Source organism: Mesocricetus auratus, unplaced genomic scaffold (genome assembly GCF_017639785.1).
Source record: "Mesocricetus auratus isolate SY011 unplaced genomic scaffold, BCM_Maur_2.0 Super-Scaffold_100011, whole genome shotgun sequence".
NCBI lineage: Eukaryota > Metazoa > Chordata > Mammalia > Rodentia > Cricetidae > Mesocricetus > Mesocricetus auratus.
The window spans coordinates 53,708,497-53,721,726 of record NW_024429195.1 but is presented as its reverse complement, the minus strand read 5'-3'; the positions used below and the strand labels follow the sequence as shown (position 1 = coordinate 53,721,726).

General features: G+C 43.6%; 1 protein-coding gene across 1 annotated transcript in view; it reads right to left on the bottom strand.

Annotated features, from left to right (window-relative positions):
- The window catches only part of Myrfl (myelin regulatory factor like), a 106,045-nt gene that overhangs the window by 44,541 nt on the left and 48,274 nt on the right, over positions 1-13,230 (bottom strand). The window contains exons 6-9 of the mRNA XM_040754837.1: positions 10,559-10,709; positions 5,778-5,973; positions 3,194-3,270; positions 1,743-1,853 (exon numbers count right to left, since the gene is read on the bottom strand). Of these exons, the coding sequence (XP_040610771.1) occupies positions 1,743-1,853; positions 3,194-3,270; positions 5,778-5,973; positions 10,559-10,709 (535 nt within the window). The remainder of the gene's footprint in view (positions 1-1,742; positions 1,854-3,193; positions 3,271-5,777; positions 5,974-10,558; positions 10,710-13,230) is intronic.

Sequence of the window (13,230 nt, the reverse complement as noted above, 5' to 3'; positions counted from 1 at the left end):
CTGGTTCTCTGACTTGCAGTGCCTCCCCGCTCAGCGACACCCCAGGGAAATGGAAAAGCAAGTGGCTGGCTTGCTATTACCCTGACTGTGTCTGGGAGCAGTCTCCCTGGGAAGAGCTCCTAGGGCTAAGCTCAGGCCATCTATGTAGACTCACCCAGGCTCACCCTGGTGCATCCCTGAAGCACTGTTTACAAACACAGGACAGGGCCACAAGGTCCCTGTGTCCATAGCCATGTAAGTCACATGTCCTGAGCCTTAAAGGAGGGACTTGGAGGATATGCCCCTCTTCCTTCCCACCCTGTCCTAGGTTCAGTCCCCAGCACCCACATAGTGGTTTACAACCATTCATAACTACCGTTCCAGGGAGGCCGACACCCAATTCTGGTCTCCATGGGCAGTAGGCATGCCTGTGGTACACATATATACATGCAGGAAAGACACTCATACACGTAAAATAAATCTGGGGGGGGGAGGCTTTCTAGGCCATGCCCTCCTTGTCTATTGCAGTATGAAAAGGATCAAAGAGAAGCCAGGGTACCTACATCCAGACTTAACTGTGGATCTCTGCTGGGAGAGAAAACTCTTCCTCTTGAGCACTGGGCTCTGGGGGGTGGGAGAGGGGGCTACCCCAACATGGCAGTTCCCGTGGTGGGGGATCCTAACTCCTGAACCACTCCAGACCCCTCACGGTGGAACTCGAGTCTTTTCACTTTCTAGACAACAAGAATTCTCCCCTTGAACTAAATTAAATCAATATTAATAATGATTGCTTCCACTGTTGTTATGGAGTCCTGCCAGGTACTTAGAAGGTGCCACGTATTGGGCTAAGCAGTTAGTCACTCCATTGCCTCAGATCCCCCAAAATGTCCTGGAGAAAGTATTGTTCTCACACCCATTTTACAGATTAGGAAATGAGTTACAGGGGAGACCAGTAGCGTTCAGGGTGGTATGGCCATCGACAGAAATTAATTTCAGACAGGTTAAGTTACACACCTGAGGTCACTGATCTAGCAATTGTCAGTGTCATGTTCAAACCCAGTCCCACGCGACACCACAGCGTCTGTCCTGAGACCAGTGGCTCTCCAATTTGAGCCCACATCAGAACTACCCAGAGGATTTGTAAAGCTACGGCTGGCTAAGCTCACTTGCTAACACCTAAGTGGGCGGGTCCTGGTGAGGCCTGAGGACGTGTAGCAGCCAGACAGGCCTCGGAGCCAGGTATACATTATTAGGAAGTTTTTCCTTGTTTTCCTGCGTTTCCTTTTTATTTCCCCCCTTTCGTTTCCTTTTGTTTTTGGAGACAAGGTTTCACTACATAGCCCAGGTTAGACCTGAATTCAAGATCCCCCTGCCTCTGCCTCCCAAATGCTGGGATTGTAGGTATGCGCCAATCTGCCTGGCTTTTTTTTTTTTTTTTCTTCTCTTTCTTAGAAAAGGGAGGGGGAGTGTCAGGTCCAGCACACAGGTTTAGTAAGTGTAGTCAGTTACCAAAGAGCAGTGAGCAGAACACAGTCACCCATCTAGAGAACCGTGGAGGGATTAGACTGAGTAGGAGGGGGCGCTGCTGGGACGGGCCATGAGAGAACAAGGGTGTCTGGGAAAATGAGATGCGTTAGTAAAGCAAGTCGGAGGAGATCGGTGAAGCAGGCCGGGCTGCTCAGCGGATCAGAGGGGCACTGAAGGCCCGCCCCTTCCTGCCCAGGTGGTGTGTCTGGCCTGCCTGCTCACAGAGACCCAGGTACCTCTGGTCAGGGTTCGGCTTCCCCTTCTTTCTCATGTTGTTCGCTGTGGTTTCGCTGAAGTGTAGTCGTCCCAGCGTTACTTTGGTGACCTGGTCGGTCAGGAGGTCAATTCTAAAACAAACACCGGAAGTGTCAAGAGAATGTAAGAGAACACCCTGGATCATGCCCCGAGCCTCTCAGTGTGTGTGGTCCCCTGTGCTCATCACGATGCAGAGGCAGCATACATACTCTAGGGGTTGGAGGGTCCACCAGGGAAGGTCACAGAATGACTCCTTGCTAACAAGCTATGCTTCAGGTTTTGGACTCAAGGACCATGAGCTCAACATGTGCCACCTGGTTTCTGTTGCTTCCACAGGCGGAGGAAGACACTCTCATGTGTGCTCACTGTTGCTACAGCCCCCCAACTCCACACAATCAACTTCTTTAGGTTCTTCCAGAACTCTGGCTTCTCCTTCCAGTAGGTGACCTCTCACAGCCTAGCAACAGGAGGTAGCATCCTTTAAAGAAAAAGTCATTCAGCCTGCCCCCACCCCCATCATGTGCCGGGTCACGTGCTTGCTCGAGTGCCTGGGCTCCACAGGCAGTTTGTATGTGTGGCTCTGTCCAGGCTGTAGAAGCATCCTGCCCCAAATGGACCCGACTGCAGTCAGTCTAAGCTACCTCAACTGCAACCTGGCCAGAGAGGACTCTAACTTGTTACGTCATTGCTGCTGTGCAAACTACCGTGGTGCAAGCTTTCACACCGGCATCTGCCGAGGTAACCATAAAATACATGTATGCATGCATAGACAGGAAACCTTGAAGCTAATGCAATCAAAAATTGCACTAATCTAAATTAAAAATTAAACTACCCGGGCTGGAGAGATGGCTCGGGGGTTAAGAGCACTGCCTGCAGAGGTCCTGAGTTCAATTCCCAGCAACCATCATATAATGAGATCTAGTGCCCTCTTCTGACCTGCAGGGACACATGCAGGCAGAACATTGTATACATAATAAATAAATCTTTTTTTTAAAAATCAAGCCGGGCAATAGTGGCACATGCCTTTAATCCCAGCACTGGGGAGGTAGAAGCAGGTGGATCACTGTGAGTTCAAGACCAGCCTGGTCTACAAGAGCTAGTTCCAGGACAGCCTCCAAAGCCACAGAGAAATCCTGTCTCAGAAAACCAAAAAATAACTAAATAAATAAAAATATCTATCTCAAGGAATCAAATTGTCATTGGGTTCATCAGTTGTCAAAGCTACTAAGAAAGGGCTTTTTAAGTGGACCTTTTCATAAAGAGTTTCTGCAACGATCTCAAAGCTTTATTTTTATGGATAAACACGTGCTTATGATACTAGCATCCTATTACTAATTTAGATCTCCTATGGGCTTCATTGTAAATAGGAAAAATAAATAATACTACATATTCCTCACACCTTCACCATGACACTCAGTAAACAAATTCTTACTTGACAGGATCAAAAGTCTTCTTGCTTCTATCTGCTTGGGACTGTTCAATAGCAATCACATGATTGGTGGCTTCTACCTGCATGAAAAGACAAAAAGTAAATCAATTAATAGACTAGTCAACTTACTAAAAATAATGTTCACTAACAGAAAGTGTTCAGATACTTAGAACCTTCACCAGGGTACCAGGCTGGGGAGGGGGCAAGGGAGAGAGATCTGAATTCTGAAAAAGACACGTTAGACTAGCAACGGACACCATCTATCAGCAGTGTGTCACTGATGATAAAGGAGAGGAATGTTTGCAGAATTAAATGAAGAAATACACAGTGAGCTATTAAAAGACCAAAATCAGAAGTAAAATGTATAAAAATAATAATAAACTAAACAAGAGCAAGGCAACTCAAAGGATACATCCATCATTCTTCCATCCATCCACTTATCCATCCATTAATTCACTATTTAGTGAGCACTTACTATGCACAAGGCATGACTCTAAGCATTACACATAAGAGAGCAAAGTAGCTAATATTCTTACTACCACCCTTTTTTCTTAAAAAAAAAAAAGAATACGATTGAAAACGGACAAGGTTAATTCACATACAGAAATACAGTGAATTCCATTAATATTACAATTAATATATTGGTAGGTATAACTTTTAAAGTGAATAAAATTAATAAAGATCACTAGGCCTAGTGGTACAGGCCCATGATGGTAGGTACGCAGATCGTAAGATTCACCCTTGCCTGGGTAATAAGAGAATTCAAGAACAGCTTGGGCTACTTAGTGAAGTAACATCTCAGAATAAAAGAGAAGTCTGGGGAAAGAGTTCAGTAATAGAGTGTTTGTCTGGTATGAACAAAGCCATCAATTTCATCCCTATTAACATACACATACATGTGAGTGCATGAACACACACACACACACACACACACACACACACACACACACACACCTGTTCCAGTCCTGTTCTGGCAGAGTTTAAGTTCTAATATGAGGGAACAATGACTTGGCATGTAAGCAATACATGAGATAGTGTTTCTTCTACAGCTGCTGCACACCCTGTTTCATGAACACTGCCAGTGCAATGTTCTGGCACACAACATGTGGGCATTCACACTGGGGCAGTCTTTCCAGAAAGTAAAGTGGTAGCTGACATCAAATCCTTTGTGGGATTTTTCCTCCAGCATACATGGAGACACACAAATGTGCAGGAACGTTTTGCTAAGAACTCTAAAAAACAGAGATGAAAATTCTAGTAATATTATATACTATGTTATATACATATAATATTATATATATTATGCATCCTTAGAAAAGAAAACTGTCAGCTTGGTCAACAGCATCCCATGAAGTCTGTATCACCATAGACTTGTATAATGGGATGTTAACAGGATAGCATTCATGGTAATGAGAGCAAACTTAGTCCCCTGACTGCTGAACCTCAACTAGGAAGACTTCTCCTCTTCACACATTTCTATTATGTACCAACATTTATACAGGAGACACACTCATAAAAATACATTTGATAGTTGTTGCTTGTTTGGTTATCGTTTGTATTTCATTTCTGCTGCAGAATCATCTTAAGAGTTTAATGGGAACAACAGAAATTGGTGGGTACAGCATTGGGCTACATTTTAGAAGACACCACACTTAAGGTCAGGTTCTCCATTAGGATGAGATCTGTCTGTAATGGACATCGCTTCTCCTAAGGGGGTGGATAGGAGACAATAGTTTAATGTGTCTGTGGCTACTCTCAAACCACACTACGTGCATATTAGAAGAAATACTGTTGAACTGTTAATGAATGCCAGGAGTAAGGTGTCATACTCAGACTGACCAAGTTGCAGATATGTGACCCAAAAGATGACTGCTATTATCTCAAGTCACTAATGTTTGAGGTAGGGATTATGTAATATGGATAAAGCAACTCTGCCATTACTATCCTAGATGAAGTATGTAATACCATCGGGTCTCAGTTTCCCCTGTGTTACACTACAGAAAGGGGGCACTGACTCTTTAGTTTCTGAAGTAGAGAATTCTTTGAGAACTGGGTCAAGACTGAATCCATTCCCTGTGGTCATGCACCAGCATCAAAACTAAATTGGCTGACAGCCAATGCACTAAAAGGAGAAAACAACTTATACACTGGAAAGTAGAAGCCATAGTTTGAGGCGATGTGCCACTGAGATTGGGGCTCACATCTGAGGGAGTGGCAGATTGCACTTCCTGTGTCTTAGACCTTTATTCACTATGCTATAGGAAGCATAAGCCACCTCACTGACAAGACCACACAGAGGGGAGCTGATGCCCGCCAGCCCTGCTCCCATTTAGGCACCAGGTGACAGGAAGCCAAAATACGACTGGCACATCATAAAAACAGCACAGTGACCTTCTGTGGCTGACAGCAGGAGAGGGATGAATTGTCACCTCCACACTAGACCAGGGGGACAGCTCTGTGGTCTCAATAAATTACTGCTGTTATTTTTTAAGTCGATGATGTCTGAGGTTAGTGTTATGGAGGAATAAGTAATGAGAACACTTCAGAAATGCTGATTAAATGCAAATTGAATTAATAAAAGACCTACCTTAAGTCCAAAAGTTTTCAAGTAAAACATTTCTATTGGCTTTAGTCCCATTTGGGTTTTAACAAACTTCGGACTTCCCCAGACTTGGATATGGATGGTTATCTGGAAATGGTTCTTCTTCTGACAAACAAAAGCTTCATCTACCGGTGAGAAAGTGAACCCCTTGTCGGTCACAACTCGATAGCCCACATCAGGCCTGAAAAGAGAGGGATCACCAGACCAGTTGCACAGTCCTTTCTGTTTTCACTGACAGTGTCAACAGTATAAGCATCCCGTGGGGCATAAGCATCCCGTGGGGCATAAGCATCCTGTGGTGCATAAGCATCCCATGGTGCGTAAGCTCAGTGTGCCAACGGCCTTTGCAGCCTTTCACCAACCGGCTTCCTGCATTTCCACCACGGAAATGAAAATGACATAAGCACACTGGCCTATTGTATCTTCTCATAAGGAAGCAATATGGATTTTGCCAAACGGAAGTATTGTTTCCCGGACTTCTTGATGCTTTCTAAATTTTTAATCTGACCCCACACCATACAGGAGAAAGGGGGAGGCTGGAGGCTCCGCAGTCACCGCATCTCTCACAATTATCTAGGGCACAGCTAATCTCCCTGTAAAAGACGCTTCTCAATTCCACGGCTACCTTTGCCACTCAGCCCACGGACTGTCCTATGAAAAAAGTAGCTGCTGGGCATGGCTAGGAACAACTCTAATCCAAATTAAGCAGAGCCAGTCATTATACAGATTAGAAACATTTTCTTTCCTAGAATATTCTCCTTTCCCTTTGGTCCTTTCTGAAAACCCCCACAAGGATTCCTTCTGCGGAAAAGAAACCGATGACAGCAGGGTAACTAGCCAGAATTTTTGCTTTACTTAATATTTCCAGTAGTGATGCTCTGTGTATAACATGGTTAATAAAAATATTTACGTGTTAATACAAAGGGGGGGCAAAGAGACGGCTCAGCAGCCAAGAGAGTGTACAGCTCTTCCAGTGGCTCTGAGTTCGGTTCCTGGCACCCACTTTGGGCAGCTCACACCCACCTGGACTTCCAGCGCCAAAAGATTCCACCCTGCTGTCCTCCACAGACATTTACACTCATGTGCACATATCCCCATGCTGACATATAATTAATAAAGTCAATCTTCTTTAAAATATTAATAAAATGGACGCATTGGGTGCTTAACATCATTAACTAGATGTTGCTGATGCGGAACATGGTTTTTAATCTGTCAAGGGTCCTAAAAAGAAAATTTCTGTTCAGGAAAACAGTTCCTCCTCGGAGCCAGGAGTGAGATGACAGAGCACCCACTGGTCTCTTGTGAAATGACCTGCCTCCTCAGGTCTCAGAGGGTGGCTGCTATTATCACAAAAGCATAGAGCTTTGAAATTTTGCTCTAATTCCAAAACCAGAAACTGTGGCCAGGTCTCCTGGGAAAGGAATGTCCACACTGAGTACCTGCCAATGGGTCGTGTCCCTGTGTCATTGATTACCTTCAAGTAGCCAATTAAAGGCCTGGCAATCTCTGCTCACCAGCAGCAAAGGGAAAACCACTGAACAAAGAATTTGAGGAAGAGTGTCTAGGAACTTGACATTGACTCTGGCTTCCACAGTCAATCCACCAACGTGTTTCTTAAATTGTGGGTCATAACCCCATATAGGGGCCAAAAAACTGAACGGGCAAAATTTTGGTGACAAAAAATTTGGTAACAGTAAAAAGTTTGCAGCTACACAGTACAAAAAGTTAATTAAAATCACATGTGCAATGGATCCATAGTGTTCCTGGCTGTGTTTACTTATGTTATGCTATCTTTTGTGATGTCACTGCACCCTTAGTTCTGAACACACATGTGCATGTTGTAGTTTGCACACCATACAAGGCCAATGATGGCTATCTGAAACACAGCTCACATTCCAGACAGTTTCATGTTATGGAGTGTAGTGTTTCTACTGTCCATGCAAACATTTTGTTCATGCAGAAGGTAAAAGGCTTGATTGGAGTAAACAAAGACTTTTTAATATTTTCTAATCATAATTACTCAGCAGGTAAGAATCAAATTAGTATATCTTTGGACTAGGTTCTATTTGAATATTTGATTTAAAAATTGCTATTTGAATTGCCAACTTGAGTTTCATCTTAAAAAAACAATAATTTACATGAGTTTTGGCTTAGGGTTTGGATAGAATTGCCAACAGTTTCCGAAACTGCCTTAAATACACATTTCATATACTTATACTACATATTTATGTGAATCAGTGATCTCAGCATTAAAAATAATGAAACCAAAACATCTAAAACACAGTATCAAATATGATTCAAGAATCAAATATGGTTCTTCATGTAAAAATTAGCACACACCCCGTCTTGTTGATATGCAAATTTGTTTTTCTTTTTTAAACGGTGAAATTATATTTACACCAAAGAATAGTTTTTCAAATATTTTGTCTACCTATCTTGTGTACCTTCCCAGGACTGTAGAAAAATTGCTCAGGAGAAAGGGTTTTGAGTGGGAAATGTTTACGAAGCCCAAGTGTAAAGACTAGATGGATAAAGTCAGCCTGACTTATGATGGGTAATAATAACTGTCATGGTGAAAAAGGAAGATCTAACCAGGTTTCATACCTCACTGTCAAGAAACCTGAAAGAAGAGGGCTTACACTCAGACATGAGCATCCCACTGAAGAGCCAAACAGCTGAAAGTAAAATGGAAGGACCAAGGAGAAGGAAACTGAATTATGCTGAACTGTGACAGTTTCTGACTAAAAATCCATCTCTTCAATGCAGAAAGGCAACTCTTTTGACATAAAAAATTACACATGAAGCCAACTGAATTTGCTTTGCCAGCTCTCTTCTGTAGTTCATGCTTGAAACACTCAGGGAAAAGCAGGTTAATAAATGTTAATCCCTAACTCCATTGCTTTGAGGGAAACAACATTTTGGTAACAAATTAAACATATTTACCTATAAACAAGTAAATGATTTTCTGTCTCAGTGACTTGAATAGTCAAATCAAGAGAGCCTGAATAATCATTTCAAGTAAATGTTGCCTTTGTTCATTTGTTTGTTTAGAAAAAGTGAATGATGGCTACGTATTCAAAATAAATCTGCTTCTGTACCTGCCAGTTGATTCCCTCTGGGTTCTCCTTATTTTTTTTTCCAGATTAGTGGAGCACAGACAGGCTGTTGAAATAGGTCTGTGTGTGTGTGTGTGTGTGTGTTTGTGTGTGTGAGAGAGAAAGAGACAGAGACAGAGACAGAGACAGACAGAGACAGAGAAAGAGACAGAGAGGGGGAGGAAGGGAGGGAGGGAAAGAGAGGTGCATGACTATGTATGTGTGACTGTGTGTGCTGTGTATAAGTGCGTGACTGTGAATATGTCTGTGTGAGTGTGTGTATATCCCTGTGTGTCTGTGACTGTGTGAGTGTCTGTGTGTGAGTGTGTGTATATCCCTGTGTGTCTGTGACTGTGTGTGAGTGTCTGTGTGTGAGTGTGTGTATATCCCTGTGTGTCTGTGACTGTGTCTATGTGTCTGTGTGTGAGTGTATGTATATCCCTGTGTGTCTGTGACTGTGTGTGAGTGTGTGTGAGAGTGTGTATGTGGGGGCGTCTGTCCATGAGTGCAGGTTCTGGAGTGTGAGCACATGTGGAGGACAGAGGACAACTTTCAGGATTTGGTTCTCTCCTGCCATCTTGTGGAACCTAGGGATGGAACTCAGGGCTGCTCTCTGGTGCTTCTCCCAACTAAGCCACATGGAAACATGTTTCTAAAGTCTCTTCTGTAGGGGAGAGAGAACACTTACCTTCTAAATGTTGGCCAACTCAGATGTGTGGAGACAGGAAGGTTTTTACTAAAGCACATACCTGCCTGTGACAACGTCATACTTCAGACAGAACATGGAATGTTCCCAAAAGATAATCAAAGAAGGCCAGCTCAGAAGCAAGACCTAGAAACCTCCCCTTGTTTTCTAATTGCACACAAAGCCCAGGCACAGTTGTGATTTTTCAATGAAATCAGCTCCCTTTTGCTATCTACTAAACACAACTCCCCAAATCTTTTTAAATCCTTAGGCTTGACTTCAAGAAAAACATTTATTCCTGTAGCCTACCCAGGACAAGGGTCCTAGAGATAAGCTCTACTATATTTGAATTTGGAAAATACCAGAAAGGCCCTAAAGTGCATTGTCTAGTATTCTTCATCTCATGTTATATTTATTATTGAACAGTCTACTCTTGAGTCAGAACATGTTGACTTTGAGCATGACAACACCGATTCCAGGCGTAGGTGTGAGGAGTAGTCACTTGGCAACCAATTTAATGTGCCCCCAACTATTCTGTAGTTATAATTTTACTGCAAGGTTAGGTGTTAGTTCTCTCCAGCGTTTCCTTTTGGCTTTTTGATTTTTTTAACCTACCATGTGGGTTCCAGGGATTGAACTTGGGTCAACAAACTTGACAGCAAACACCCTTTCCTGTTAGGCCATCTTGCCAGCCCCCAGCTTTTCCTTTTAACTGGGCCTGTTATCCTAGGAATAGTTCTTCTCCCTCCAACACTGAGTGGGTAAGAGCTGGAATTACAAGCCTGGGTTCTTGGAAGCCAGGAGTCTTTGTTCCAACAATTATTTAAAACATAAGGGGTAGAACAGACACTTTCTTAGTGACCCAACCAGTTTGATCAGGGCTGGCACCTGAGCCCAAATACTTGGATAAATCCTAACATGAAGCACTGCTCCCACACCCAACCCTGAATCTCCAGTCCGTCCAAGGCAGCGCTAAGGCCACTTACAGTTTTTCATAATGACTGTTGAATAAGCTATGCCAAGGAACACTTTGGTATGGCTGCCACCTCAGAGCGGGAGAGCACTGGTCCACAGGAATCCCATTATGTCCTTCTCTGTCATGGTCCTGCACATCGATGCTGTGAGTCCTACTTGTAACTGCAAGGACAAACGAACAAATAGGTGAGTTAGATTATTCCTTCAAGGCTGTTCACAGGTAGCTGCATGGAGCTAGGGAGTGGATTGTGTGAAGCAGAATGACTATAGGACCTACTGAGTGCTAGAAGGCAAGAGGTGTGCTGCTGGCCCAGAGCCATAGGAAAAGCCCTTTCAGACCAGTGAGCTCTTAGGAAGGTCACTGGAGGCCTGTGGGATCCTACTTCCTATGTAGCTTGTCACTTCCTGTATGTCTGGTCCTAATAAAGTCTATGCCCAGCCTCAGGAGGGTAGTCACCCAGGTTCAGTCAAGACACTGTATCCAGGGTGGCCACGTGGCCCAATCCAGTGCAAGCACTGTAGATCTCATTACTACTTTGAGTAATGAAGTGACCAATTCTATTTCCACAAGGTTTGAGCCTCTGAGACACACTCTCATGAGCAGCTGGTACCATTTGGGAAGAAAAGAGAGAGTCCATCTGGGGATGAAGCCAGCACTGAGTTGGTGGGGATAACAACGTTGGCACTTGGTCCTGACGTGACTTGAGTTCTGGGTCCAATCCTAAATTCTGTGTCAAAGGAGCCAACAAATCTGGTTGGTTTTATGTTTGTTTTGGGGTTTGGTAGTTGTGGGAGGGGATTTCCTTGTGTGTGTGTGGTTTTTTTTTAAGGCAATTTAATGATTTTGGTTTTCAGCTTTACTAATTTCAGTCAACATCCTAATTTGGTACAGATCTTTGTGCCACCAAGATTCTGTGGCTCCCAATGATGGCAAATATGCACATAGGAGAAAAATGTAGACTCTTTGAACGGGTGCTAGGAAAGCTAGATGTCTGCATGTAGAGGACGGAAACTAGATCCTTAATTCACACCCCAAATGGAGAAATACAGCCATAGATTAGGACTTCCTGAATAGGACTCTAGTAGCTCAGAATGAGGCCAGAATCAAGTAAAATGGGACCTCGTGGGTTAAAGGCTTCTGAGTATCAAACAGAATAATCTAAGTGAAGGGATAACTCACAGGATAGGAGAAACTCTTTGCTAGATACACGTCTAACAGAGAACTAGTACCCTGAACATACACAGACCTCAAGAAAACTAATAACCCAGTGAGTGAGAGGAGGTGTGAGGGCCAATCAAAACCAAGGACGTGTACAGAGGCTGTGAAGAAATGGGGTCCTCAGCCAATTTTCAAAGGGAACCCAAGTTTGGTTGCCAGAACTCATGTCAGGCAACTCCTAACGGTCTGTAACTCCAGTTCCAGGGGATCTGATGCCCTCTCCTGGCCCCTGTGGACTCCCACATATACCCACACACAGATGCACACACCTACACACAATTAAAAATAAAACACACAAACACATAAACACACACACACACATACACACACACAAACACACACCTTGAATAGAAGTAAATTGTATAAACAGATACAGTGATCCAAGAAGCCATACTTTATTAAATGAAAATCCTAGTGCTAGGGGTGGGCTACTTCCCTATAGGCTGTTGACCAAGAAGGCCCTTGAAATCTCAATACCAATCACCAAAACAATATATGCAATTGCAATTGCAATTGCTATTGGTTACCCACCAAAGGGGTTAAGACCTGTTGCTAAAGATACCACATTCTCTGACCCCAGGACATAAAGAAATCAATCAGAACCAGGCTGGAAACTTCCTCTCTGCTGAGTAGCCCACAAGGTACTGGAAGATGCTATGCTGCCTGCTGGGGAAGAATTGACATCAACAGTCCTGCTCAATGTGGACCCTGAAAGCAACACAACAAACCAGCCCGGCAAGTGTACCCCTAGTACAACAGTGTCACATCTGTTATGGGAGTAAAAACCACTTTCTGCTCGGATTTGAGGCCTGTTCCATAGGACAGAATTCACTTCTGGTATTATAAATCTAATCAAAAGCCTACTGCTGGGAAGGTCATAGACCCTAGAAGGGAGGCTACCACTGTTATTTTGCTAGGTGGACATGATCCGCCCATCCAATTGCTTCCTAAATAATCATGTTTATGCTCATTGGCTGGTGCTGCTGCCAGTTTGGCCAGGGAAGCTTCTTTCTGCAGTGGTTAGTGACCACAGAGATATATAAATAGTCACAGTGACAAGAATAAGTGACTTTTGACTGCTTAGCTGTAAATAAGATGTCTAAATCACCTCCTCCAAGGCTCAGAGAACACTACAGAAGAGAGGAAAGAAAGAATATAAAGGCCAGAGGATGGGGTAGAATATTGTAGAACCCTGTGTTCTGGGCAAGACATGGCCATTGCTCTCTTGAGCTCATAGCAACTGTGGTTATCTTAACAAGACTGGGGCCATCAATCTCCTGTCACCGAGTGGGATGCAGCTCACAAAAACCTATAAGCACTTAGTGGCTGATAGAAGAGGTTGAGACATCTTCTTCAGTGTTACATGAGTCAAAGGCTCGCAGGAAAGACATAAACCATCTCTTAATCAGGCAAATGGGGTCAAGAGTCAAGAACAGGAGCCTATACACCAGTAGTAGTTCATTC